The sequence below is a fragment of the Astatotilapia calliptera genome, chromosome 10, assembly GCF_964374335.1.
Source record: "Astatotilapia calliptera chromosome 10, fAstCal68.1, whole genome shotgun sequence".
Lineage (NCBI taxonomy): Eukaryota > Metazoa > Chordata > Actinopteri > Cichliformes > Cichlidae > Astatotilapia > Astatotilapia calliptera.
Genome location: NC_137431.1, coordinates 2,307,892 through 2,334,309, shown reverse-complemented (window position 1 = coordinate 2,334,309; position 26,418 = coordinate 2,307,892). Strand labels below are relative to the sequence as shown.

The 26,418-nt window shown below is 47.0% G+C and overlaps 1 protein-coding gene across 14 annotated transcripts in view; it reads right to left on the bottom strand.

Annotated features, from left to right (window-relative positions):
* Positions 1–236: 236 nt before the first annotated feature.
* The window catches only part of auts2a (activator of transcription and developmental regulator AUTS2 a), a 356,706-nt gene continuing 330,524 nt past the window's right edge, over positions 237–26,418 (bottom strand). For 4 of the 14 annotated variants that reach the window (XM_026183217.2, XM_026183216.2, XM_026183219.2 and 1 more), the window contains 13 exons: positions 18,144–18,708; positions 16,647–16,939; positions 15,307–15,539; positions 14,290–14,334; positions 13,107–13,202; positions 12,944–13,015; positions 12,490–12,519; positions 12,049–12,120; positions 10,293–10,434; positions 8,159–8,239; positions 7,990–8,073; positions 7,517–7,769; positions 237–2,804 (listed from right to left, as the gene is read on the bottom strand). In XM_026183217.2, coding sequence (XP_026039002.1) covers positions 1,556–2,804; positions 7,517–7,769; positions 7,990–8,073; positions 8,159–8,239; positions 10,293–10,434; positions 12,049–12,120; positions 12,490–12,519; positions 12,944–13,015; positions 13,107–13,202; positions 14,290–14,334; positions 15,307–15,539; positions 16,647–16,939; positions 18,144–18,708 — 3,215 coding nt within the window. In that variant the 3' untranslated portion in view covers positions 237–1,555. Of the gene's footprint in view, positions 2,805–7,516; positions 7,770–7,989; positions 8,074–8,158; positions 8,240–10,292; positions 10,435–12,048; positions 12,121–12,489; positions 12,520–12,943; positions 13,016–13,106; positions 13,203–14,289; positions 14,335–15,306; positions 15,540–16,646; positions 16,940–18,143; positions 18,709–25,787; positions 25,933–26,418 lie in introns of those variants that run through there. The other 10 variants (XM_026183221.2, XM_026183222.2, XM_026183223.2 and 7 more) reach the window with 8 other exon arrangements.

The following is a 26,418-nucleotide window of genomic DNA, read 5'->3' as shown; positions in this document are numbered from 1 at the left end:
AATGCCAATAACTCTTGCATCTGCTCATGATTCACAATTCTGGGGTAACCATCAAGTTTTCTCCTACATCAGCAGGGATGTGACACGCTGTACGTGACAGAGGATTAAAAAAAGAAGTATTAATGGCACACACAACCTGTAGCGCTATAAAAACACTGGTGGGTGAGAAGTGGGGCCAGGACACATCACATATGGCGTCTGTGCAAAGGCGGAGAAATAAACACCCAAACACAGGGTTAGTACACATTTTTTAATAACATGGCACAATTTACATAACACAAGTTTAAATGAGGAGCATGCTGAAGATTCAGTCGCTTCATTTTTTCTCATTGTACACGATCTAGAAAGACTTCGTTTTTTCCCCTGTACACGGTAAACAGCAAAAGGTTTCTCGTTGAACAATCTTTTTGCGATACGTATCGACTAACCACTATGGCTCGGGTGGACAATTTCATGTTGGATTAAAAAACACTGCACGACATGATATCACAGAGTTTGAAGCGCACAACTAAACCTTCAGTGGACTACTAAAATAGATCTCTGCTTGTTAGAAACAAACCGTCCATGGTTGAGACTTGCTTTTTTTGTATTTTGATTTTGTAGGTACAACAACTTAGGAAAGCACTTTAATACACTGTTTGACCAACAGAAACATGTACTTTACACTCCTCCGCTAGGGCTAATGTGCCGTCATGGTGTTTAATGCGCTGCATTCTCCCCAGAACAAGACTGGTGTTAACCAAGAGGACAACAAAAAAATCCATCCACACATTTGTGCTGCTGGCTTTTTACATCACAATTTAATATTCAGTTCAATGGGATTGTCACCACAGATTATTATAAGACAAAAATCATTTTGTTTTTTGTTAAATCTGAAACCCTGTGCAGATCAGTTAAAGCTGCATCTGTCAGCACGGACGCAAAGTTAATGTCAAGTCTGCGTTGTGGAGAGAATACAGTCCTTGAATGGTACACAGTGGCACGCAGTCAGTAGTGTTGAAGGCCAGCTTTCAGAAAGGGAACCGAGACATTTGTTGCATAGTTGAATCTGGGGATCTGGTACAATGCGAATCACCTGCGTCAACCAAACGATAAAGAAATTGCAAAAAGCACGTTCTGAATCATACTCCTGTATTTACATCTGTCAAAGTAAAGCTTTCGAAACACTCTTTTGCATATTTGTACCATGAATTTGAATCCGTACAGGGCGAGCACAGCGACTGTACACATTATCTACACACTCAGTGCTAAAGTACCTGTACAATCCAAAGTTGCTCATTCTGACTCCACATCACTTTTCTATACAAGAGAAAGAATGCACACGGAAAGCTGGAGCAAAACGGGAAAACAAAATCTCTGAAAAAAAGCTTTTTTTGTTCCATGATTATTGTCTCTTTGTAGTTTTATACAAAAACGATTCATTGCATGGGCATCTGTGTGCCCACATAAATTATTCACAGCTATGTTACAGTCTTGCTTTGCCAAAGCTAAGTGCTTGGTTGTGAGTTCAGTGTTGGTGAGGCACAGGGCTGCAGGGCCACCGCGTCTGCTCGCCTCACCGCGCCTCGATGTCTTTGTGAGCCGGTCTGTCTCTGATATCTGTGCCCAGGGGAGTAGTCCGTCTGGGCGAGCCGGGCCGGGCGCCCAGTGTGGGAATGAGTGGGGGCGGTGCACTCAGAGACGCGGTGGGTGGCGTTTTGTTCAGAATACCATTCTGATGGGCGGTGGCTGCGGCGGCGGCGGCGGCTGCTGCCGCTGCGGCTGAGGGACTCACCCTGGAGTAGTGCATGCCAGCGAGTCCGGGGGCCATGAGGCCCGGGGCAGGGTGGGGGAGGTGTCCGTCGAGGGCGGGATGGTGCACCGCGGGGTGGAGGCGCCCGTGCTCGTAGTCCTCTCGGAGCATGTTGAGGCGATCGCGCTCCTCCAGTTGGGCGCGCTCCTGTTCCCTCCTCTGCTCCAGGGCCAGGGGGTGGGCGTGGTCGCGATTAAAGTCGTGAGGCTCGCGGTCCCTGTAGGAGCGCTCTGCCTCGTACAGGCGCGGCCCTGCCAACCGGTGCAGAGGATCGTTCCTCAGCAGCAGGTCCCTGGCCAAAGGGTCTCGCCTGTGAATGTCCAGGCCCCTGTAGGGGTCTCTCATTGGGTCCCAGTGGAAGGGAGGGTAGGGGAATCTGTCAGCTCCTGGGATGGGACTGATACCCATAAAGGGCGCCACGACTCGAGTTCTCTCTAGGCTGCTGATGCTGTTGATGGGGTGGACAACGGGCATGCCCATGGACACAGGCACTGAGGAGGGAGGGTGGAGATTAGGGGTGGAGGACGCCTGTTGCAGGTGCTCACTGGCCCTCTCTGCGCCTCCATCCTGCTCCTCCTTCCTCTCCTCCTTTACTTTCACCTCACTGCTCTTCTTCTGGTGCTCGTATGGCAGCTCCGCCTTCTTCTCCAGGACATCCCTCGTCAGGCCACCGTTGGGACGTTCCAAGCTGGTCTGCCGGACATAGGGTGACGCCGATCCTCTGTTTGACATTTTGTCCTCCGACGCTCGGCCGTCATGGATGACAGGCGTGTCCTTGTCACTGTGCTGGCTGTCTTTGAGCTTGTGGTCGTCTGTGCCGTTGTCTTTCCATGAATCCGAGTGCTCCCTTTCCCTCTCTTTGGCCTTGTTCTCCTTCTCCCTCTGAGGCTCTCCAGAAGCAGGTGGCAGGTGGTTCCTGTGGTGCTCAGGAGGTCGGCTGTGGCTAAGAAGGCTGATTGGATTGACGGGGACCGGGGACGGATGGCTGGGATGACGCTTTTCAACAGAGTCCCTACAGGCACAAACAAGGTTATGAGAGTTTTACGTTTGGAGTTAAATAACTGTACAGAGAAAAAAACATTTTATGGAAAATTATGATTATGTAAAACATACAGGAAACATCTTTAATTTAAGCCTTTGCCAATCTGCTTATCACCACCTGACTGATGCTGCTGCTGACTTGTCTACATGACTCTGACTCAACTAAATTCAATGCTGCTGCTAATTAAGGAGCTGTTATCAAATATGGGCGATGCTAACCTTTTCCTCTCTCCTCCCCCCAGCAGGAGCACGAGCTCGCTGATCATAATTCACGTCGGCAGTAATGACACTCGGTTACGCCAATCGGAGGTCACTAAAATCAATATTGAATCGGTGTGTAACTTTGCCAAAACAATGTGGGACTCTGTAGTTTTCTCTGGTCCCCTCCCCAATCAGACCAGGAGTGACATGTTTAGCTGCATGTTCTCCTTAAATTGCTGGCTGTCTGAGTGGTGTCCCAGAAACGATGTGGGCTTCATAGATAATTGGCAAACCTTCTGGAGGAAACCTGGTCTTGTTAGGAGAGACGGCATCCATCCCACTTTGGATGGAGCAGCTCTCATTTCTAGAAATATGGACAAAAATGGATTGGGGCTGCAGCTGCAGTAATGCAGACACTGCACCGGTCCGTCGTGGTGAAGAGGGAGCTGAGTGTAAAAGCGAAGCTCTCAATTTACCGGTCGATCTACGTCCCTACCCTCACCTATGGCCACGAGCTGTGGGTAGTGACCGAAAGAACGAGATCGCGGATACAAGCGGCAGAAATGAGCTTCCTCCGAAGGGTGGCTGGCCTCTCCCTTAGAGATGGGGTGAGAAGTTCGGCCATCCGGGAGGGGCTCAGAGTAGAGCAGCTGCTGCTCCACATCGAAAGGAGCCAGCTGAGGTGGTTCGGGCATCTGACAAGGATGCCCCCTGGGCGCCTCCTGGGTGAGGTTTTCTGGGCATGTCCCACCGGGAGGAGGCCCCGGGGCAGACCCAGGACACGCTGGAGAGATTATATCTCTCGGCTGGCCTGGGAACGCCTTGGTGTTCCCCCGGATAAGCTGGAGGAGGTGGCTGGGGAGAGGGAGGTCTGGGCCTCTTTGCTTAGGCTGCTGCCCCCGCGACCCGGCCCCGGACAAAGCGGATGAAGATGGATGGATGGATGGACAAAAATATGACTATCCAGAGTTGGGACCAGGAAGCAGAGTTGCAGTCTTACACGCCTCTCTGCAGCTTCTCTCCTCCTGCTACCCCCCCCAAAAACCCATCTCCATAGAGACTGTGTCAGCTTCCAAAAAGACAAAAAACAAACTAAAAACCAGCAACAAACAACTTAAACATAAACAATTACAAAGAAAGAACAATACAGTATCCACATCTGAACCAAAGAGTAAAACAGTGAAATGTGGATTATTAAATATTAGGTCTCTCTCCTCCAAGTCTCTGTTAGTACATGACTTAATAATTGATCAACAAATCAATTTACTCTGCCTTACAGAAACCTGGTTGCAGCAGGATGATTGTGTTAGTTTAAATGAATCAACACCCCCGAGTCATTCTAACTACCAGAAACCTCGAAGCACAGGCCGAGGGGGAGGTGTGGCAGCAATTTTTCACACAAGCCTATTAATTAATAAAAGACCCAGACAGACTTTTAATTCATTTGAAAGCCTGATGCTTAGCCTCGTCCACCCCAGCTGTAAAACTCAGAAACCAGTCTTACTTGTTATCATCTATCGTCCACCTGGGCCTTACACAGAGTTTCTGTCTGATTTCTCAGACTTTATATCTAATTTAGTTCTGAGCTCAGATAAAATAATTATTGTGGGTGATTTTAACATCCATGTAGATGCTAAAAATGACAGCCTCAACATGGCATTTAGTCTGTTATTAGACTCAATCGGCTTCTGTCAAAATGTAAAAGAACCCACCCACCACTTTAATCACACTCTAGATCTTGTTTTAACATATGGCGTAGAAACTGAACATTTAACAGTGTTTCCTGAAAACCCTCTCCTGTCTGATCATTTCCTGATAACATTTACATTTACAATAATTGATTACACAGCGGTGGAGAGTAGACTTTATCAAAGTAGATGTCTTTCTGAAAGCGCTGCAACTAAGTTTAAGAATATAATCCACCCACTGTTATCATCTTCAATGCCCTGTACCAACATAGAGCAGAGCAGCTATCTGAACGCTACCCCAACAGAGGTCGATTATCTTGTTAATAATTTCACCTCCTCACTACGTACGACTCTGGATACTGTAGCTCCAGTGAAAACTAAGGTCTCTAATCAGAAGTACCTGACTCCGTGGTATAATTCTCAAACACGTACCCTAAAGCAGATGACTCGTAATCTGGAGAGGAAATGGCGTGTCACAAATTTAGAGGATCATCATTTAGTCTGGAGAAATAGTTTGCTGCTTTATAAGAAAGCCCTCCGCAAAGCCAGAACATCTTACTATTCATCACTGATTGAAGAAAATAAGAACAACCCCAGGTTTCTCTTCAGCACTGTAGCCAGGCTGACAAAAAGTCAGAGCTCTTTTGAGCCAACCATCCCTTTAACGTTAACTAGTAATGACTTCATGAACTTCTTCACGAATAAAATTTTTATCATTAGAGAAAAAATTACCAGTAATCATCCCACAGATGTAATATTATCTACAGCTACTCTTAGTACCATTGATGTTAAGTTAGACTCTTTTTCTCCAGTTGATCTTTCTGAGTTAACTTCAATAATTACTTCCTCCAAGACATCAACGTGTCTTTTAGACCCCATTCCTACAAAACTGCTCAAAGAAGTCCTGCCATTAATTAATTCTTCGATCTTAAATATGATCAACCTATCTCTAATAATCGGCTATGTACCACAGGCCTTCAAGCTGGCTGTAGTTAAACCTTTACTCAAAAAGCCATCTCTAGACCCAGCAGTCTTAGCTAATTATAGGCCAATCTCCAACCTGCAGAGGAATGGCTTATTTGAAGAGTTTCAGTCAGGTTTCAGAGCTCAGCACAGCACAGAAACAGCTTTAGTGAAGGTTACAAATGATCTTCTTATGGCCTCTGACAGTGGACTCATCTCTCTGCTTGTCCTGCTAGACCTCAGTGCAGCGTTCGATACTGTCGACCATAATATCCTATTAGAGCGATTAGAACATGCTGTAGGTATTACAGGTACTGTGCTGCAGTGGTTTGTATCATATCTATCTAATAGACTCCAGTTTGTGCATGTAAATGGAGAGTCCTCTTCACACACTGAGGTTAATTATGGAGTTCCACAGGGTTCAGTGCTAGGACCAATTCTGTTTACATTATACATGCTTCCCTTAGGCAGCATCATTAGAAGACATAGCATACATTTACACTGATATGCTGATGACACCCAGCTCTATCTGTCCATGAAGCCAGATAACACACACCAATGAGTTAAACTGCAGGAATGTCTTAAAGACATAAAGACCTGGATGGCCGCTAACTTTCTGCTTCTTAATTCAGATCAAACTGAGGTTATTGTACTCGGCCCTGAAAAGCTTAGAAATATGGTATCTAAGCAGATTCTTACTCTGGATGGCATTACCTTGGCCTCCAGTAACACTGTGAGGAACCTTGGAGTCATTTTTGACCAGGACATGTCCTTCAAAGCACATATTAAACAAATATGTAAGACTGCTTTCTTCCATTTGTGCAACATCTCTAATATTAGAAATATCCTGTCTCAGAGTGACGCTGAAAAACTAGTTCATGCATTTATTACTTCCAGGCTGGACGACTGTAATTCATTATTATCAGGATGTCCAAAAAACTCACTGAAAAGCCTTCAGCTGATCCAAAATGCTGCAGCAAGAGTCCTGACAGGGACTAGAAAGAGAGAGCAGATTTCTCCTGTTTTGGCTTCCTGTTAAATCCAGAATTGAATTCAAAATCCTGCTCCTCACATACAAGGTCTTAAATAATCAGGCCCCATCTTATCTTAATGACCTTGTAGTACCATATCACCCTATTAGAGCGCTTCGCTCTCGCTCTGCAGGCCTACTTGTTGTTCCTAGAGTATTTAAAAGTAGAATGGGAGGCAGAGCCTTCAGTTTTCAGGCCCCTCTTCTGTGGAACCAGCTTCCAGTTTGGATTCAGGAGACAGACACTATCTCTACTTTCAAGATTAGGCTTCAAACTTTCCTTTTTGCTAAAGCATATAGTTAGGGCTGGACCAGGTGACCTGAATCCTCCCTTAGTTATGCTGCAATAGACGTAGGCTGCCGGGGGATTCCCATGATGCATTGAGTTTTTCCTTTCCAGTCACCTTTCTCACTCACTATGTATTAACAGACCTCTCTGCATTGAATCATATCTGTTATTAACCTCTGTCTCTCTTCCACAGCATGTCTTTATCCTGTCTTCCTTCTCTCACCCCAACCGGTCGCAGCAGATGGCCCCGCCCCTCCCTGAGCCTGGTTCTGTCGGAGGTTTCTTCCTGTTAAAAGGAAGTTTTTCCTTCCCACTGTCGCCAAAGTGCTGCTGATAGGGGGTCATATGATGTATTATTGTGCGATCTACTGTACTGTACTGTGCTGTTGTGATTTGGCGCTGTGTAAATAAAATTGAATTGAATGGAATCTTTTGTTCATTAAACTGTCACTTTGTTGCACTCACACACTGACCACATTACTCATGTAGTTGTTACATTGTTCACCACCCACCTGTCCTTGTCCTCTTTACTGACCAACGAGTCCCGTTTGTCAGAGTCTCGGTCCCTCTCGTGTGAGCTCACCGACGCGCTCCTCTCAGACTCTCCGGGTTTCAGCCAGGGTGGCGGCGTGGGGAACGAAGGTGGCGTGCGATGCAGGCGGTTCCACGGCTCCTGGTGGCTGTTGTTACTGCTGCTGTTGAAGTGCTGTGGCGCGTTTGGGCCATCTTTGTGGCCAAACACCGAGTTGGCCCCTGTTAGGGATTCAACACGTGGAAAAACATGGAACGCAAGTTAAATGCGTAGCTCTGCTGATCCTCATATGCAGGCAGCATTACAAACAGTGAGAGGATTACTCCACCTAAACTACAGGTAGGCGACTGATTTTCCCGAGGGACCGCACGAGAAACTGTGACCCTCCACAACAGTCACGGTTTCTCATGTGGCCACTCCCAAGCAAGTGTCTTTCTTGAGGCTGAAACTCACTTAGTGCTGGATTGCCCAATCCCCCGAAGGCCGACGAGCTGAGAGATCCCAGTCCTCCAAACGATGGAGGCCTACTGAAAGGCTCTGGGAGAAGACACAGCATGTTAGCGCTGATGCAATCAACACCCTCGTTTTGGATCGGTCAGACTGAGATGAAGCGTGCTGTTACCTAAATGAGATGCTGGAGGAAGAAAGTTTCCAGGATGGTGCGGTGGATGGCCAAAGGGAGCTGCAGATGGGTGCGTAGGACCTGAGGAGGAGGATAACCACAGACTGTAACATCAGCAAAAGTAAGTGTTAACTGGTCAACTGGTGAAGTCTTTCTGGAGCTGTCAGTAAGAGCTAATCGATAAGTAATTCGTATTTTAAAAACTTTAACTGTAAAGTTAAAGTTCAGTAAAAGACTTCAGAAAAATGTCCTTCAGTATTTTTGTGCAGACAAAAGCATCTGTAAATAAACAGCCACGAACTTATCAGTCGACTGTAGATTACAGGCACAGCCATTAAAGCAGCAATTCGTTTACACGCGTGTTCCTCTTCAAAGTCAACTCTTACATAAGTCCCATCATCACGTCAAAAGAGAAACAACGATGCTCCTGTTAATACGAGATTAATTGCATTTAATGATACTGCGCATAGCAAACAAGGAGAATCAGCTGCAAGCTCCAGAAAGATTTAAGACTTTCCTTGTACGACTTTGGCCCTGAGAGCTTCACACAAAGACCAACAGCACAGGCTCAGGACAGATGTTGTGGGGACAATGGCTACGATCTAAGTTGTTATATATCGCTGCAGAAATCTGCTGCCCAGATGATTTACTGTGCAGCCTGATCATGCTCTCCCAGATGATCAGCTTTAGCTCAGCTGTTGGTGTAACTAATGAGGATAAAGCCAGCTAGTTATCCCAAGATTATCTGCACTAGAAAGCTAATAGTAAGCAAGCAGAAAGCTGCACTGCTTACAGCTTTACAACTTTTGGGATTAATAAAAGATTGAAGTGTAAAAAAAGTTTTCTCAGGGCTCTATGCAGTGAGTACACCGAGTACCTCCCGTACTTCTAAAGGAATTAACAGCAGCCAGGTGCCGATAATCAAATTCACTTTAATAACTGATCATCGGTTTGTGTTAGCACTCAGGTGTGTGGTAATAAAACGCCACAATCTTCCCAGGAGATGACACAAAGCTGCAGGCCTCTGTTAGCGTGCTAAATGTTCCACAGTATTACAGTGTAGTTAGAAAGGCAGGGAACAAGTGTATTTGGAAAGAGTGCAAGGAGACGGCTTGTCCTCTTTAAAGTGAACATGGCAGAACGGCAAATGTTTGAAATGACGTCCGAGTCCTTCAGACAGACGAGACTAAAACAGCCGTTTGGCCATAAAGCGCAGCACCAAACACTGCAGAGAGTCCCGTGAAAACGGTGCTTTTTTTCCTGCTGTTTTGTCGTATCTCATCTTTAGTAAAGATATTTTCTTCATTTGTTGGCGTTTTGTCCAGTTGCAGCATCGGACATTATGACAACCTGACATTTTGGGACACTGACGCAGAGCCAAATAAGTAATAGTAGCAGAGGGGGGCCTTGTGGTAGTTTGATGACCTAATCTTGGGATAGTTAAGCTAAACTCAGGAATTCCACACACTGCCTGGAAAACTGTCGTTGTTATGTCTTGATGATACCTGGCTAGTTACAGGCTGAACGAAGCAAACCCAGCACTGCTGCGGCTTGAAGTTTAATAACCAGATCCAACATAGAGGGAAAAAGGCTGACTCACATCTGCAGTCTGTGGATACTTAAACTACACCAGGAGCACCAGAGACGACTGTACTAACCCAAAGTGCGACTTCAAGGTCTGCCTGTATTTAACAGCAAGCAGGGACCTTGTTGACATCACTAAAACCCATTTCATGGACTAATCGAATATCCTCTGCTTTATCCAGTATTCCTTTAAGAGGCACGTTGGATGATCTGTTCTTTCACTCTGATTTGTGCGTGTTGTTGTCACATGCTCATGGCTGTTTTAAACATGAACGTTTCATATACAGGAGCCAAGCGTGGCGCAGTATGAGTGAACTGTAGAGCTGCGACAGTGTCCAAGAACAGAAACAGGAAGTCAGAGATTGACCCAACAGCTCCAACCTAAAGAAAGGTGAGATATATCTCTGATGGTCACTCTGGTGGAGATCATTCTGTCGGGTTTGCTGATTTCACTCATTCACCACACACGATGCTAGCTCTGCACAGCAGGACCGACTGCTGCTGAATATGAGAGGCGGCCACTGATCAATCGGACAGCTGATGCACTCACCTGCAGCGGAGAAAAGCGTGGCGGGCCGCGCCAAGTCGCCGGGGTGGTGGATAGCACCAAAGAGGCTGGGGCCCGGGGGTCGACTCAGAAACTCGGGCTTGAGGCCGAAGTCTAGCTTGTGAGGGTCGACCTGCATCTGCTGCTGAAAGACGCCAAAGGTACAGAGAGAAACACATGTAAAACCTGAGCTATCAGAGGCTCCTTTTGACCCAGCATTTGGTGTTTCTTGTGTTTTTATGACCTTTTGTGTGATGGTTTATTATTCTTAGTGGTAATCCTGAGTTTCTTCTACGCTAACCTTTGCCCTCTGCGTCCCCTTTTGTGCGTCTGTGTTTGTAAAGTTGTGTGAGTTCTTGTGCCGTGTTTTCCCTCCTTGTGTTTTATTCCATCACGTTTATCTGTGTTTGCCCAAGTCCGTCTCGTCTGCCTCTCCTCCTCCCGCATCATCTTCCTGTTTTATTGTGAAGGTCTCGTGTTTCCGTGTTCGTCCTGTTCAGTTTTGTGTCCCCCGTCCTGCTCTCCGTGTGTCCTCACTTCCCTCGTTATCCTTCTGTATATTTACGTCAGCGTCTCCCTCATGGCTGTCTGTCTCTCCCTGTGTTTCCCCCCGTGTATTTGGATTCTTTGGTTTTTCCAGGTTAGTTTTGTATTGTAAAGCTGTGGTTTGTGAGTTCACGTCCTGCCTCTGAGTCTGCATTTGGGTCCTACTCCTGCTGCACACAGAGACGCTGGTTTTAGGCGTGTTGGGAAGGAAAAATAGTTAAAGCCATCAAGGGAGGTGACTGACTGCTAAGTTCCAGTGAGGTGTCACAATCAAAGCATTACACTAACCTCCAGAAGCAAAAGGAGGATGCAAACCATACAATTTAAATGTCAATTTATTATCAACGGTGTGTGAAGCGACTTCTACTGAGTACAACGGTGAAATCAGCTGATCACAGAAGACACGGAACAATTCTGTGGTTTAACTGATGAAGTGATTTTTCCAGAAGAGAAACTAGAGCCAGATCCACAGAGCGAACCATCAGGAGTTTGGGTTTATTTTGCAGTTCAATTAATACAAATGAGTTAACAGTGTCTATAGAGGGTGGAAGTGTTTGTTATTAATCTCTGTCTCTCTTCCACAGCATGTCTTTATCCTGTCTTCCTTCTCTCACTCCAACCAATCACAGCAGATGGCCCCGCCCCTCCCTGAGCCTGGTTCTGCTGGAGGTTTCTTCCTGTTAAAAGGGAGTTTTTCCTTCCCACTGTCGCCAAAGTGCTTGCTCATAGGGGGTCATATGATTGTTGGGTTTTTCTCTGTATGTATTATTGTAGCGTCTACCTTACAATATAAAGCGCCTTGAGGTGACTGTTGTTGTGATTTGGTGCTTTATAAATAAAACTGAATTGAAAATTGGACTTTGCTAAACTGACCCAGTATTAGCCTCCTAAGACCTGAACTCTTTCATGCATTTTTAATTTCTCTTTGCTATTTGGGCTGATTGGGACCTGATGAATGTAAAAACAAAGAATTACTGTATTTTTTTTTTACCTGATTTTTGTTTCTGAGAAAAATGAGATCCACATACAAGGACATTCGTTTTAAATTTCGATAGGACAGTGGCAGTATAGTGTCCTCGTTAGTGGATATCAGGCCCTTGTAGAGCAAAATTTAGTATTGTGGTCTAGACAACCCAAAATGTGACGCCAGGTCCTAGGAGGTTAAATCCAGCCTTGGCCACACTGTGTTAGGAGGGGTTAGACGAGTCCTCACCTTTACTTTCTGTTGGTGGTGGTATATCTGCCAGGCAATATGGACATGCATGGCACACCACTTCCCCGGTTTCTGTAAGAACAAGAAAATTTATTTAATTAAGAACAAGAAAGAAAATGGTGTGACCAAAAAACACAGTGTCATCTAATCAATACGGTACTATGACTACTAATCACATATTAAAAGGCTAAGAAATGTAGGTGTGCTGAATGAACCATGCACACGCTGGCGTGTGACAGCGAGGCGTCACTGTCGGCCATCTGACAAGGTTTCATAACACACGCGCTGCAGCGTTCTTCAAAATGAGCCCCGTAAACGAGTACACTCAGCCCCCATTTAATTAAAGACACTATCAACTCCATTAGCAAAGACCTTCAAGGCATCACAGTGATTATTGCGAGGGAGCAGGAGACGGAGACACTGCAGGGAGTGAGCACTCACCCTGAGAATCGGCCGAAACGGATCCGTTAGCTTCAGGAAGGACGGAGAGAGAGAACATGAATTATTCTGCTGTCAGTCAAATCATTTCTAATTAGTCCTTGTGTGTAGCATTCATTAGGAACCAAATTAAAATGTCAAACTGTTCACTTTAAAATTAAGCGTTTCAGGGGTAATTAACACGCGGGTGTTTAAACGGGTTCCTCCTGCGTGGCCTTCTGCAAACAAACACGCTGACACGTCTGTCAATCTACGACTCACCGCTGATCAATAGATCAGAAATAGACTCTATGTGGTAAATTATTCATATGTATTTTAATGCATTTTTAACACTTCCTGTATGAGAACAGCTTGCTTGCTGAGGCTGCTGCTAATGTGGATCCTAATAAAGCAAACCTATGGAGCCTGTACAGTCCGGACTCCTGGTGCACGGTGGGTGGCGTGTACGTGCTCTTACCCTGGGGTCCTTCTGTAAGAACGTGTGTGGGACGGCTCCGGGTCTTGCGGAAACATCCAGTGGATTAGAGGTCTGGAGAGCAGCAGACGATCGAAAATTATTCTCTGAATATAACTCGCCCCCTCCCGGCTAGTCTGTCTGTGGGTGTGTGGTGGTGTCTCACCTTGGGCTGAAAGGCCCCCTGCAGCGAGCTGAAGGGCCCGGTTGGGGGGATGACAGGGGGAAGGCCAGACATGGCTGGAGGGTAGGAGTGGAAGAGCTGGAAGAAGAAAAGAGCGAGAGGAGGCGTGAGGACGATTCGGTCTATCGGTGAAATGCGGCTTTATGAGTCAGTCTAAACAGAGCAGGCAGTTTGTGGTGGTGTTTAAACCTCGCAGTTTAATCGCAGTGACTGCTTAGTTACAAATGATTGCCTACGTGTTACACAAACGGCTTGTTTATCAAATATTCACTGCTTGTTCCCGCTGGATTTAAATCAGGAGAAAAAACCTCCTTTGATATGAAAAGCAGAATGTTGTAATACACGCAAAACACAAGTAAGTCAAACAAGCGCTCAAGGCTTTCATAAACGTATCTGTATGTAGAGAAACAGATATGCAATCATCTGCTTTGCATAATTGTCCCTAACAGTCATATTAGCCAAAGTAACGAGTGCGTGTTTGGCAAACGTGCTTGCATTGCTGCAGTCGCGCATTGGAATTCTTTAAAGCTGGACTCGAGGGTGTGCTGCAAGCTTTTTAAATGCAACTCCACTCCTCTTGTGCACCAAGTATTAAGATGCCACTATGTTTTATAGAGAAGGAATGCTTTCAGCGTGTTTGCCGGGACCATTATACCAGCGGGGGAAAAAACAAAAAAAGATGAAGCACTTAAAAACAAACTAGGAAGCGGGTCGATCTGAATACAAATAGGTTTTTATGATAGTAAAATCTGCCTCCTAGCTATCGAGGACAAATCAGTTTAATAGTCTGTAGAAAAAGCACACTAGGCAGAAGCACGCTCTGAAAATTTCAGCAAAACGGTAGGACAGCGAGTCCAGTGTTTGAAATCATTTGCTTTTATTGAATAATAATTTTGAGGACGCCACTGCTGGTGACTGGAAAAAAGGAAATAAGCGAGACAGAGAGGTAACGTAGCAACTGTGTTTATCATCACATGCACACAGTAACTGTTAAACTCCAGGATTTAAGAATCCCGATCTGTTGCATCACATCATTAGCTACGGCCGAAGGGTGACATGGAGCAGTAACCGTTAGGAAGCAGATGTACAGTGCATGGGCTGAAATGGCAAAATGGGCAAGCAACAAATCTGAAGCTGGAAGCTAGTACGCAGTAGAGAAACTCACACTGTGTCTGTAGAAGGGGTCGACTTTTGTTGGATATTTGTCAAACTGTAGGAGAAATGAAACAGAGCTAAGTACAAAGATTGGCCTCTTTTGTTTCAGGCCAACACACAAAAAAACATCACAAACTGCATTTAAAACCGAAAATACGATTATAGATGAAGATCTAAGACGTCTACCGAGCGGGATCCAAGTTCAACCACTCCCCGCGCCACAATGTTTTCATCCTCCCCCGTTTCCTGATCATCTGAAGACCTTGTAAACTAGCATGAGCTGGCTCTCATTTGGTTGGCTTTTAGTGGTGCGGCGCAGGCTCAGGGCGAACATTTCCACAGTCAAGACTAAACACTGCAGCCATAAAGAGCCTTTTTATGGCCTCATTAGCTGTCAGAGGCCTCGCTATGCTGCCTTTGAGGTATCATCATAGCCAAGCAAACCTCTGTGGGTCAGGCAGTTACAAATGTGTATGTGTTTGTGAGAGTTTAGGTTCAGGCACCCATTGCCTGTGGTTCTCTCCCAAACTGCGCGGCTCTTAATGCAATACATTTGCCAGTAATGAAAACCCCCAAATGGGACCAAATGATGTCATTAAAATCAGAATGAATTAAGTGTATTATGTTCTGAAAGCTGGCTCTGAAGTTAACATGCTCCAGGGCAAGTTATTGCCAATTTAGAAAATAACAGCGTTCAAGTCTGGAGTCTCAGCGTATGCCAGAGAAAACACTAGAAAGGCTTTGTGGGAGAATAAAGGCATCGCTGTGGCGTGGACGGACGCGCACGGTCATCGTTGAACGGCTGCCACAGAAACCCGCAGGTCCCCACGGCGTGCCGCTCTCACACATGTCAGAGTATTTAAAAAATAAAATACGAAGTCTTCGCGCTCCCAAACCGCAACGCGAAAACACTTTTTGGTGCCATAGCCGCCCACCGCTCCGCACATGTAGAAGTCATTACGAGAACGTAGACCCCTGCCCCGCCCACCGCCCCAACCCAACACAGGTGTGTTCTACTTATCCTCACATTTCTGGCAGGGGTACGCACCATGGGCGGTGCTGGGGTGGGCATGATGGCGTGTGGGAAGGGCGTGAAGGTGTGCTGGTGGGTGTGCTGGTGGGTGTGTTGGTGCTGATGCTGGTGCTGATGCTGGTGGAACTCAGTGCGCAGGTAGGGCGGGGGGCCAAGCGAGGCACCGCGGTCGGCGCTCTGGGACGCCAGGAAACGGGTGTTGAGCTCTTGGCGCAGAAGGTCTTGCTCTGTAGAGAAGAGGGCGGAGCATTAGGACAGCAGAGCGCTATTAGCAATTAGAGCTGCAGACTCAAATAACCCTCATCTGAGAACTTTAAATACATTTCTCTTTAATTAAGACCCCCTACAGTCCGCCCAGCTGTAGGTCACACGCAGACCCCTGGAGGACCTCGCGCTCCCGTGTGACAGCTCTGTACGTCATCAAAATAAGAAGCCAAGCTGTCAAAAAAGGAAACAAGCAGGAAATGGTTGTGATTACCAGCGTGTCATTTTCCCTCGAAGCGAAGCTCGACATGATTAGAACAGTCTGACTGCTGGAACTGTCAAAATGTGGCGATTTGATACACTCGAGCCCCTCTGAGAGCGCGGATCGGCTTTTTCTAATAACCTTTGTGAAGAATGGATTTCAAGTAATCATTGGCTTTTCTTCTAAATTCAACAAACCCAGCCTTGAGAGATTATATCTCCTCCAGAGTAACCTTATCCTTCCTATTCCACAGTGGCTCGCTACAATATCTTCTGCATTCGTTTCAGGCTTTATTGGGCTGGGAGCGCGGCTGGAATTTTCTCTTCATAAAAATTTCATTAGTATCTTTGGAAAACATCCAGCTCGCTCCGTCCCGTATTGACCAAATTGATTTGTTGCACATGATCGCCGTTCCAGGTGAAATGGACGTTCTGGGAATGTTGCTAGAGCCCCTCCCCGCACTGACCCTGACATTTAGCTTGACAGCACCGCGCAGAAATGTGCACAGGCTCTGTGATCGCTTTTGTAATGCGTGCAGACCGAGAGTGTGAACTTGAACTGTCCACACAACTATAAACACACAAAGCGATGGCATGACGTGCACGTGGATCATCTTGGACGTGGCTGCTTATTTCTTTAAATAATTACCAGGGCAGCATGTGCATCGTCTCTGCGTATCGAATGCTTCAAAATGAAATGCCGCTCTGCGTCCATCATTCATTATGTACTTGTCATGTGTCTCGAGCTTCCCGGCAACAACTGGTTTAAATAAGAACCTGCTGATTGCTTTTGCAGTCAAATGTGCAGTCCTCTGTCAAACCACTTGGGGGCGATGTGGAGACATCTGCGAGCTGCTTGTGCTGTTTACCTGAGTAGGCACTCCCAGCAGCAGGATGTCCGGGTACTGGCAGGGTGCTAGACGTCAATGGTGGCGGTGGAGGCAAGGCTGCTGGAGGAGCAAACATATTGGGGTGGTGTGGGTGTGGAGACGACTGCAAGGCAGACGGGAAGCTGTGGGGGTTATTCTGGTTAGTGGGCAAGGCCAAGGGAAAAGTGGAGGCTGCCGCGGCTGCCGGAGGAGGCGGTGGGTGGTGGGGGAGGTGCAGGGAGGGCGTAGGGGGTCCGTGGGGCTTGGTGCCTGGGGTGCTGCTCCTGCTACTGCTGTAAAGATTAAGACAGAGAGAGAGAAAAAGGCAGATAAGTGGTTAAGCCAAAATTAACACTTGTTCCTCCACATCCCCTCGTCTCCATCTGCTCTGACGTTCAGTTCCTAGCACGCCGTTTTCACGCCTCAGCTGCCTCCCATTTACAAATGCCTCCCCGTCTCTGTCTCGTGCTTCACAGAATCCAGGGCAAACACGATCTGCGAAAACCCCGTTCGCAGCAGCCTCGGATGCAAATAAACCGCCGCTGGCAAACATAACAGAACGAGCATCTGTCTTTGAACAGCTTCTGCTAAGGCACTTCCTCCACAGCCAGGTACAGAACATGTGCATCGGAAATGGGATGAGAGGGCGAGAGGGCGAGAGTGAGCAAACAGTCTTTTGTAGTGTGTGTGGGTTTCCCCCGGGGCAGTCACGGAGCTAGCGTCTCCACAGCTCCACGCACTAAGCCTAAAAGCTCATTTGCAGCGCTCGCTCGTCGCTGTGGGCCCCAGCCGTGATTATTCACATGCGGGTGCCAGGCCCTGTTGGCACGCTGGCAGACTGGCAGAGCTGGCGCAGAGTCAGGCAGAGAAAGCCAAGTCCTGAGAGCCTGCTAGGCAGAGCTGTTGTTGGGACCGAGTGGCTTCTGAAGGAGCTATCTCAAGGTCTAACATTAATGGAGAGGCTCACAGGGTTCGGTGCTTCTCAACTGATACGATAGAATAAGCTTAGCTGCTATTGTTTTCAATGAAATAAACTACATATTTGAATACACAGAAGATCCTTTTAAATTAGGAAAATGTCTCCTGAGCCACTTTTCCTTCTGTTTTCATCCAAAACAGCCTTAAATCCACGAAGCATGAACAATATGGTGATTCAAGGTTACACCAAACTACTGGGAGTCCGAGCTCAGATGTGTGGGTGGATTAAAAAAAAGCCCAGCACTCAGGGTGCAGTGAGGCCCTTTTATTCCGCTGTTAATAATCAGCGCTACAGTTTGGCTGGGGGACTTCCTGATGGCAATTTACATACTGATCGGGCCGTATATGCACTTCCAGCTCAAGAGATATTCTTGAATTTTCAAGTGTGTGTGAATATGGAGGTGTTGCCTGAACAGCTCTGCATGAATTTTCTGCATTAGAGCATGTGAGAACATGAGAGCTGTGGGTGTGTGGAGCTTTTTTCCCCATGCACTTCGAGGCTGTCTGACAGTAGCTTACCTGTGGCCGTTGAGGCTGAGGCTGTTGTAGGCAGAAAGGGGTCGGGGGTGGCAGCGCGATGGGGGCCGGTGAGACCCTGACTGGATGGGGTGCTGCTGGTGAGAGTGGTGGTTCGGAAGGGCGGGAGATGGTGGGTGTGGGTGAAGGCTAGGTGTAGGTGGAGGCCTCGGGTGGGATAGCACTTCAGGCTGGTGCTGGTGCCGGGGAGGGGGGGTTGGTGAGGGCTCTTGGCCCTGGGCAAGAGGCAGGGCTGCGGGTGACTGAGGCCTGGGAAGAGCCTCTGAGCGTGGGGGCAGGTGGTTTAAAGGCTGAGTGGGCCCGTTTGGCTGGGTTCGAAGAGGGGACGGGGTCTGGGGGATGGATGGCTGGGGCTGGGGCAGTGACACGGGGAGGGTTGGGGGGGACAAAGGTGGATTGGGGGTGCTGGGTACAGGCAGCTGGCTGTCTCTGCAACTCTCCTGGCTCCTCTCCTGACTGCGTTCTAGGCCTGACACCTTGAGGAGGCCTGGGCCGTGAGGCTCCTGGCTGCCATTGGTGGAGAGCACATCGATGCCAAAATCTGGAACTGCACAAAAACAAGTGTTAAAAACAGATAAAAGGTGCAGATTAACCGTGACGTGCCACAATGAATGTATCGATGATGTCATTTTAACATGCAACGATATCCTGAGGTGGACCCGAGGAACCAAAGACCGAAGCTTCCAAACAACACACGACCTGCTGTACCTGCAGAGCCACAGCCCCCTACTGCAGACACTACAGTGAGTGAGCTGTGAGTGTGAGCAGCTCCTGTCCTTGTTAGTGACATCTCCTCTGTCATGTTTGGTGTGTGAGCTTATCAGCTGACAGCTCCACAAACAGACACAGTTTTTCCTTCTTCCTCCTCATACTGACACACCTTCCTTAGGCTCTGCCAGCACAAACACCACTGCAGCCTTTAACACCGTCCCCGGGGGGAACGACACGAACCAAAAAGTGTTCTGCTTGTTCAGAGTGAACCAGTAGTGCATTGTACTCAAGACCTTCATTTTAAGAGCATTCTCGTTTTCTGTGCTTTCACTTGTAGGCCACATTACATTTTTAATGAGGCACTTTTCCATGCACCTTGCACAAACTGAGATCTGTTCCATACCAGAGGCAAACTGGAGCTGAATAATAGTGACAGCGTACAGATGTGTGTGCATAGTTTTTGCCGTTTATCAGGTTTCTGCTGCCTTTCACCTTTTCATCGCTTCTACAGTTGAAAAATTAGCTTATTCAAATAGTACGTGCAGTTGTGCTAATCTTCTCTGGAAACACCGATGCATGTTCTTTACCACATGCAAACTAGCTCAACTGATGATATGCATAAAAAGAGCACTGTGTGGGGTAAAAACATTTCAGGGAATGAATTCAGCTTTGCATGTAGTGTGATAGCCATCTGACATGTAATTGCTAAGCAACAGCAATTACATGTCATTTAAACGGCCTGTTTGGACTCCATTAGTCCAAAATGACTGCATCTAAAGAATGACTAAGCGCTGTGCAATGCTGAACTAAAAAAAAAAAGGATAATAAGCTCTGTCCAGGGTATTTCTCTGCAGGGACCTCCTCCTACAGAACAAAGTGCTCAGACATCAGCCACCAGCTTGACTCCTCCAGAGGCAGAGAGGCTCATGGGAGATGACAGTGCATACATAAACTGTAATTAGCTCTCTCTGGGCCTCAGGGGGGTTTAGAGCTGGGGCAAGGGCTCCTCCTCCCCCTTGGTGAAGCAGCTAAATCCTTTACCTGCCAAAGAGGTGTAGATGGGAACCAGTTCCCCTGGGCTGAGGCAGCAACCCGCACTGCAGAGCAGCCGCCTGTCACTGGTGGCTTCCATCTCCCTGACACTACCCCCCTGAGACACTCCAATGGGAGCAGGCTGAGCTAACAGAGCTCTAACATTCAGCATTGAAATGCTAAGCGAGGTATTAGCAGCCCCAGGTGCACGTAATATTACAGATAAGGTCAGGGGAGGTCAATTCTGATGCGAGATCAAAATAACGGCTATTGACTCCCGCTCGACACGGAAGAGCTTCCCGGGACATCTGCCAGCCTGTCAGGAGACAAAAGGACACTTTGCAAGCCTGCCATGTGTTTGTGTTGAATGGTCTCTGTCTCTTTAACGCAGTCCAGAAAGAGAAAAATGTTGCAAAATAGACGAGGGTCTCGTTAAAGCTAGCCAACCACTCCTGTGTGCCGCTTCCACATCTCCGATCTACCCTCATGTGCATCAATGAAGAAAACCCAGCAGCGCTTATATCCATCACCCTAATCTATGTCAATCTTCTCCACTTACTGATGCTATTACCAGTCAAGAGAGGCTGCTGCTGGCAAACAGCTTCACCACAGCAGACAGGGAGAGAAGAAATTCCCAATTCTCAAGGCTCCTGTTGCACCTCTGGGTCCCTGCGGTCCAAGGCTTGTTTTGAGAATGTGCTAACACGCTAAAAAGAAGGTGTCTATTCTGGTCATAATGAATACTCTAGGGCCGTGTGAGGCAGGAAGAAGAGAATATGCCAGCTTCCCTCCCGCGAGGGTTCATTTGTCAGTCTTCTTCATCCCTGGAAACAAATAAGTGCAATTCCCACTTGGGGCTCTGAAAATGTAGAGCCCTGCTGTTTTCTCACTATTGCAGTTTTTTAAGCAGCATGTTGCACTTGTAGGTGCAAGTAAAAAACTGAAGCCTGCGAGTGCGTTGCTTAGCAGGTGAGCCAAAGGCTGGAGGGGCATCGAAGGGCTGTGTGTGTCTGTGTGTGTGTGGAGGAAAGCCATTCATTAGGTGCAGCTGTCAGGAGTCGCAATGAGAGACTTAGAGGGATAAGTCACTATCCAGGGAAGAGCCAGCTTCTATTGTTCACAGAGCATTAGCTGCACAGCACCACGTCTGATTTCTATCCATCTACCTGGTTAAAATGACATGCTGCCTCGCAACGATTAGATTACAGCTGTGATTTGGGTGAAATGAATAAACTGTATTAACATTAAGATACAACATGATGAGCATGGATCAGGAGCCTGTGGCCCTTTTAGGTGTTATTAGAAGCAGAAGTTCAGTTGTACTGCTCTGCTTTTCATCTACCTCGGCTGTAAATGTTCTGCCGTACAGTTTTAATGCAACCCTAATATCACGTTGCTTAATAGAGCGCTGTATTGTTTGGGTCACAGTCCTGCAGGAAGGTGTTTGGTTTGGTGCAGAGAGAGAAACCGATCTACTGCAGCGCAATGCTCCACAGAGGGAGCGACAGCAGGCCTGACAAAGTGAGCTGCACAACATTAGGTAGTTTAATATAGTGTCAGGTCATTACTGCAGCACACAAGGGGATTAATTTAGCATATTATATTTCAATGTCGTTGCTGAATACAGCCTGGCACATGGAAGTGATTAACAACAAGTGGCAACAACATCGCGGTTTAAAAGTGCAACTGGCAGGTCAGCACCTGTCCTTCTGAAAAATACATTACTGCCCAACTCCAGCCAAAGCAGATCCGTCTCTTTCATGTGCGAGTGACAGCTACACCCAGGTCGGGAGGCATCCTGACAAAGCGATGTCTGTAGAGACCTGCGTGACATCCCAGGCTTCTGTTCGTTGCCGTCACCTCTTCCGTCTCACCCTCCTCAAAATAGCCGCTAGATACATTTGAAACCCTCATACTCGTTTATGGGATTTCAACCTGCCAGGGATCTCAGGGCTCCAATCACACAAAACCAACAACCTGACACATAGCAGGAGCCACGGGACTGGCAGCTGAGCCGTGACCGCTGTGTGTACAGTTATGTAGAGAGCAGAGGTGAAATTCAGAGAGACCTGAACCTGCTGTGCTATGCTAGCAGAGGACGACAGCTTTGATGGTCTCATGTGCCAATGAGTACGATAAGAATGCAATAAGAAGTATAATCTACACAATTACTTATTAACAAAATTCTTAAAACTCACTTTGAAAAATTGTCATCTACAAATAAAATAGTGCAGTTTATAGATAATGTAAAAAAAGTTTAAGAAATGTCACAGAAACTGTAATTAAATTTTTCTAGAAATCCCTGCTTTGGTTGATTTTGACTAAGGACAGCACAAGTTGCAATAAACAACATCTCAATCATCACGGCACATGTTGAGAACATCTAGGAAACAGGTGCTAACAGCAGAGGGGGGGTCTGCAGGGACACGCTGCTGCACATTAGATACTAACACGACAGCAGATGATGCAACAGCAGGTAACCTCTGGCAGTGACTGCGAGTTTGTCCTGTACAGAGGTCTTCTGTCGGAAAGGAAGACAGGCACATACTGTTGATGTTTCAGATCATTAAAAAATTTAACACTAGACAAAGATAACCCAGGTAAATATATAATAATGTTTTTAAATGATGGCTTAATTTATTAGGGGGGGGGGAAGCTATCCAAACCCATCTAGTCCCACTTGAAAAAGTAACTGCTCCCACATCAATTATCAGCGATTAACCACGTTTTTTGGACAGCTGAGCTCAATTTCACCAGCCAAAGCCCGGCCTGTTCACCCAAGAAAGCACTTAAATAGAACCTGACAATATGAAGCAGGCTAAAAGAGCTCTGAAAGCAACACATCGGGCTATGATTTAAATAAGCTCAGCAACAAATAAGAAACAGTCAGTCTCGAAAATGTTACAAAGCTAAAACTTTAGGAGTCCAGTGAACCGCTGAGAGAGCCACTTTCCACAAACGGAGGAACCGTGGTGAAGTGGCAGCGTTAGAGTGGCAGCTGAAGGCTAATGTCACCACACCTACATGCTGACATTGAGCTGGTATGATGAATATTTTTAAGTAGCACTAAAATAAAGAAAAACTGAGAGTGATGGGACTGAAATGTTTTTGACAGCTTTCATAAACAATCATCCGAAATCACTGTAATCCACCCGACACCATAAATATTCTTTATGTTAATCTATCTAATGTTGAAGTGCCAAAAGCCTAAAATATCAAATCAGAGAGAAGATTATTAGAAAAATTATTAGATCGTTAATATCTGTGGCAAATTTAAGGGAAACAGTGTGGATCAACCAACCAACACTGTAAGTATCGTTAAATCATTTAACGACATATTATTGTGTAACTAATGTTTAATGAAATCATTCTGACTGCCAGTCCAGAAGATGTAGGCTGGACCTCGCTGGATATGGTGAGACAAATGTAGCGCGTGGGCTTTAGCACTGCGGTGCATCGATAGGCTGCAAAAGCAAAGCATTAAAAAAAACTATGAACCCCCAGAGAGACCTCTGATGCTCCACTGTCACCGCTTCAACACTCTTGTTGTGCAAAAATCAGCAGAGTTAGTGCACTGCAGCGGAGACACTCGTGCTCTGCATCAGGCAATCAGAAGAAACTGGTTCAGAGCTGCTGATGCTAGATTCAAAGCACTGCTGAGAGGCTGTGCTCGTCCTTCACGCAGCGTCGTCTGAAAGCATCATCCTGCCTCACATAAACAAACACAGAGAGGCCGTTTGCTCAACTTCAATCAATTAAAGTGCGCACACAGCCACGAACAAGAATTTGTGGCCCTCGCTGAAAACTCTGCCGCTCATTGGCATGCCTCAGTAAACATTAATTATAATCTGGATCTCTCCCTGTGCAGAGCTGGGCTTCCAGACAACTGAAAACATTCCCATTCCCGTGTTTTTCATCCTCAGGTCTTAGCATGGGACCATTTACTCCCTGACACTTGCTCCTCTCCTTTCTCCATATTTTGTTTAACAACAAAATTAGATTGTAATTGAGCAGCAAGTGTTGACAGGGCTCTGACCTCGGGAGTGCTTTAGACAGCATATGTTCCCCAAAGAGCTCCTCGGTGAGGGACCGGTTTCTGTTTATTTGTTCTTAATGAAGCCTGCAGTCGCATTAATGGCAGACATCTTTAACAGCTCTCCCTCCCACACAGAAGAGAACAATAAACAGCAGGCCACCAGTTTCTGCCAGAGCTCGCACACTCAGTCCACAGCAAAGGGCTCCTTTCTTTTCATGCCTCTGCAGCTTTATGACGTCCGGGCTCACTGCAATCCAGCCCTTCAATTAATACAAAACTTGCTTCGCATTAGCAGCAAAGTCCATCTTTTCCCAACGTAACAGCATGGAGGATATATTAGCAAAAGACATGTGAGGGATCGCTCACGTTTCGGTCCTGCTCTGTAGTGCTCTTGAGCGCTGGAGAACGCACACACCACGCACAGATCGTGGACGGAGCTATTCCAAGGAAGACAAACGTTGCAAATTATGCAAATTATCTTCCAGATTTGCAAATTATACAAATGTAGAACAAATAAAGATGATCCAGACAGCTGACAACCAGTTCAGCGACTTGAGCTGTGCACAGGATTATCCCCATCAATCAACCGTCACCCCTGCAGAGGCTTTATGTGAGTGTCTGGTGGAGTTTTACTGGGTGGAAGTGGGTATTTCCATTATTCTAACCAAGTATTTCTAAATACGATGTTGGTCAGAAGACTCGAGACTTTGGCCTCACGATATTAGTTCCAGAGAAGCTGAAACCCAGCTGCAGTAACCTTAGCTGGGCAAGCGTTGCCCCTGATCTCACAGCTAAAGCCTCCAGAGAATCTCCCGTCTATTAGCTCCTTATCCCTCCCTGCTTCAGCTCTAAAGACTTTAACAGCATTAGCTGCTTTAAGAGCGGTAACATCACACTCAGTGAAGCCTCTTTGCGTCTTCAGAGTTTCGAGGCACCTCTCAGCAAGGGGGGGTTCACCGTGCACATGTATGCGTATTGGACATTCCCCAGATGGGTGTTTAGGGCTCTGTGGGCCGACAGTGATGAATGCTCCCCTGCTGGCTCTCCAGGATTCTCTGTCATGTCAGCAGCTCTCTAAAGCCAGAGCTGCGAGGGGTGTCGGGTTGCAACGCTTGGACATCTCGCCCTGTGGAGGGTCTTGGACTGGAGCTGTTTTATTAGTCCTAGACTCCCAGGGGTGGCAGGCGAAGGGGAAACCAAACAGAAATAAAGCTGGTGGCTGGGGGGAGGTTTGGGGTGAGCGGGGCAACTATTCTGGCTGTGAGAGCGTGACATGTGTAATCTTTCAGTGAGAATACCACAGCCTGCTGATATCACCTCACAGTAACACAAACTGCTGCTTTAACAAGCTGTGATTGAGCAAAAGGCCACAAGCAGTGGGAGGTGGGGGAGAGTTGTTAAGCCGCCTCTCTGAACATCTATATTTCATGGCTGTCTCATTTAGTTTATGAATTTTGTATTACAAGACGGGAAGCCAAAGCATGAGATGAGAAGCCAAGTGCGTATATAAATATAAATAGTGTGGCTGCGTGTGCGCGGGGAGGTCGTGGTGCGCGGCGCGCGTGGTTAACCGAGACATAAAACCTCGACTCCTCTTCTGAGAAAGACCGTCTGTGACTGTGATCCTCTGTGAAATGGTAGCAATCTCGGGTAATTGGGCTTCATAAGCCAATGAATGTTCGGAGCTCTTCTGACAGATGCAAAGCCATAGAAGATCAGCTGCCAGACCACAGCCAATAAGCACTTACACATGTTTACAGCATGACAAGCGTACAAGCGGCAAATGGGAGGAGGAAAACACACGAGCGACAGAAAGGAGCAGAGAGGCTCTCTGTCCCGTCTCCTACCTTTGCTAGCATCCGTCGGCACTGCACTGAAACTCTCTTTGTTGACACAATGTGCTCCGTCTCCTCTCTCCTGAGTCATAACGAAGACATTTACTAACAGAGAGCTGCAGCGAAAATATTCTTCCACCCACAGCAGGTCTGATTACAGCTGTTTCTGTAACGCTCTCAACTGCGTCTCGATCTCAGCGCTCAGAACGACAACATGGAAAATCTTTCCGTCTTAGACAAGCTCTCTGGGTCTAAAGTGTTAGGTCACCTTCCCCCTGAAACTGGCCCTCACCCTCTCCACCATCACCATCTTTATGTGCATATGAGGATGCAGCAGTGGGATCAGTGGCGGGACAGTGTCTCATTTCTAGCTCTCCTTTAGAGAGCAAATCTTTATATATCGCCGAGGGTGTGAGGTCAGGCTGAAGGGAACGTAATGGGAGAAGAGCCGGGTCAGGGACTCGATGACGGGCATGCTGGCACAGGTGACCAGCAGAAGGGATGGGTGGAAAGCTGGCCAAAGGGATAGACATCTCCTGCCAGGGGTCTGTGCGGGGCAGCTCTCAGGGGGACACTTGTTGCCGGCGGTTGACAGATCCTCTGCAGGCCTGGCTGTCATGTACTCCGGCTCACTGAGGCTTTG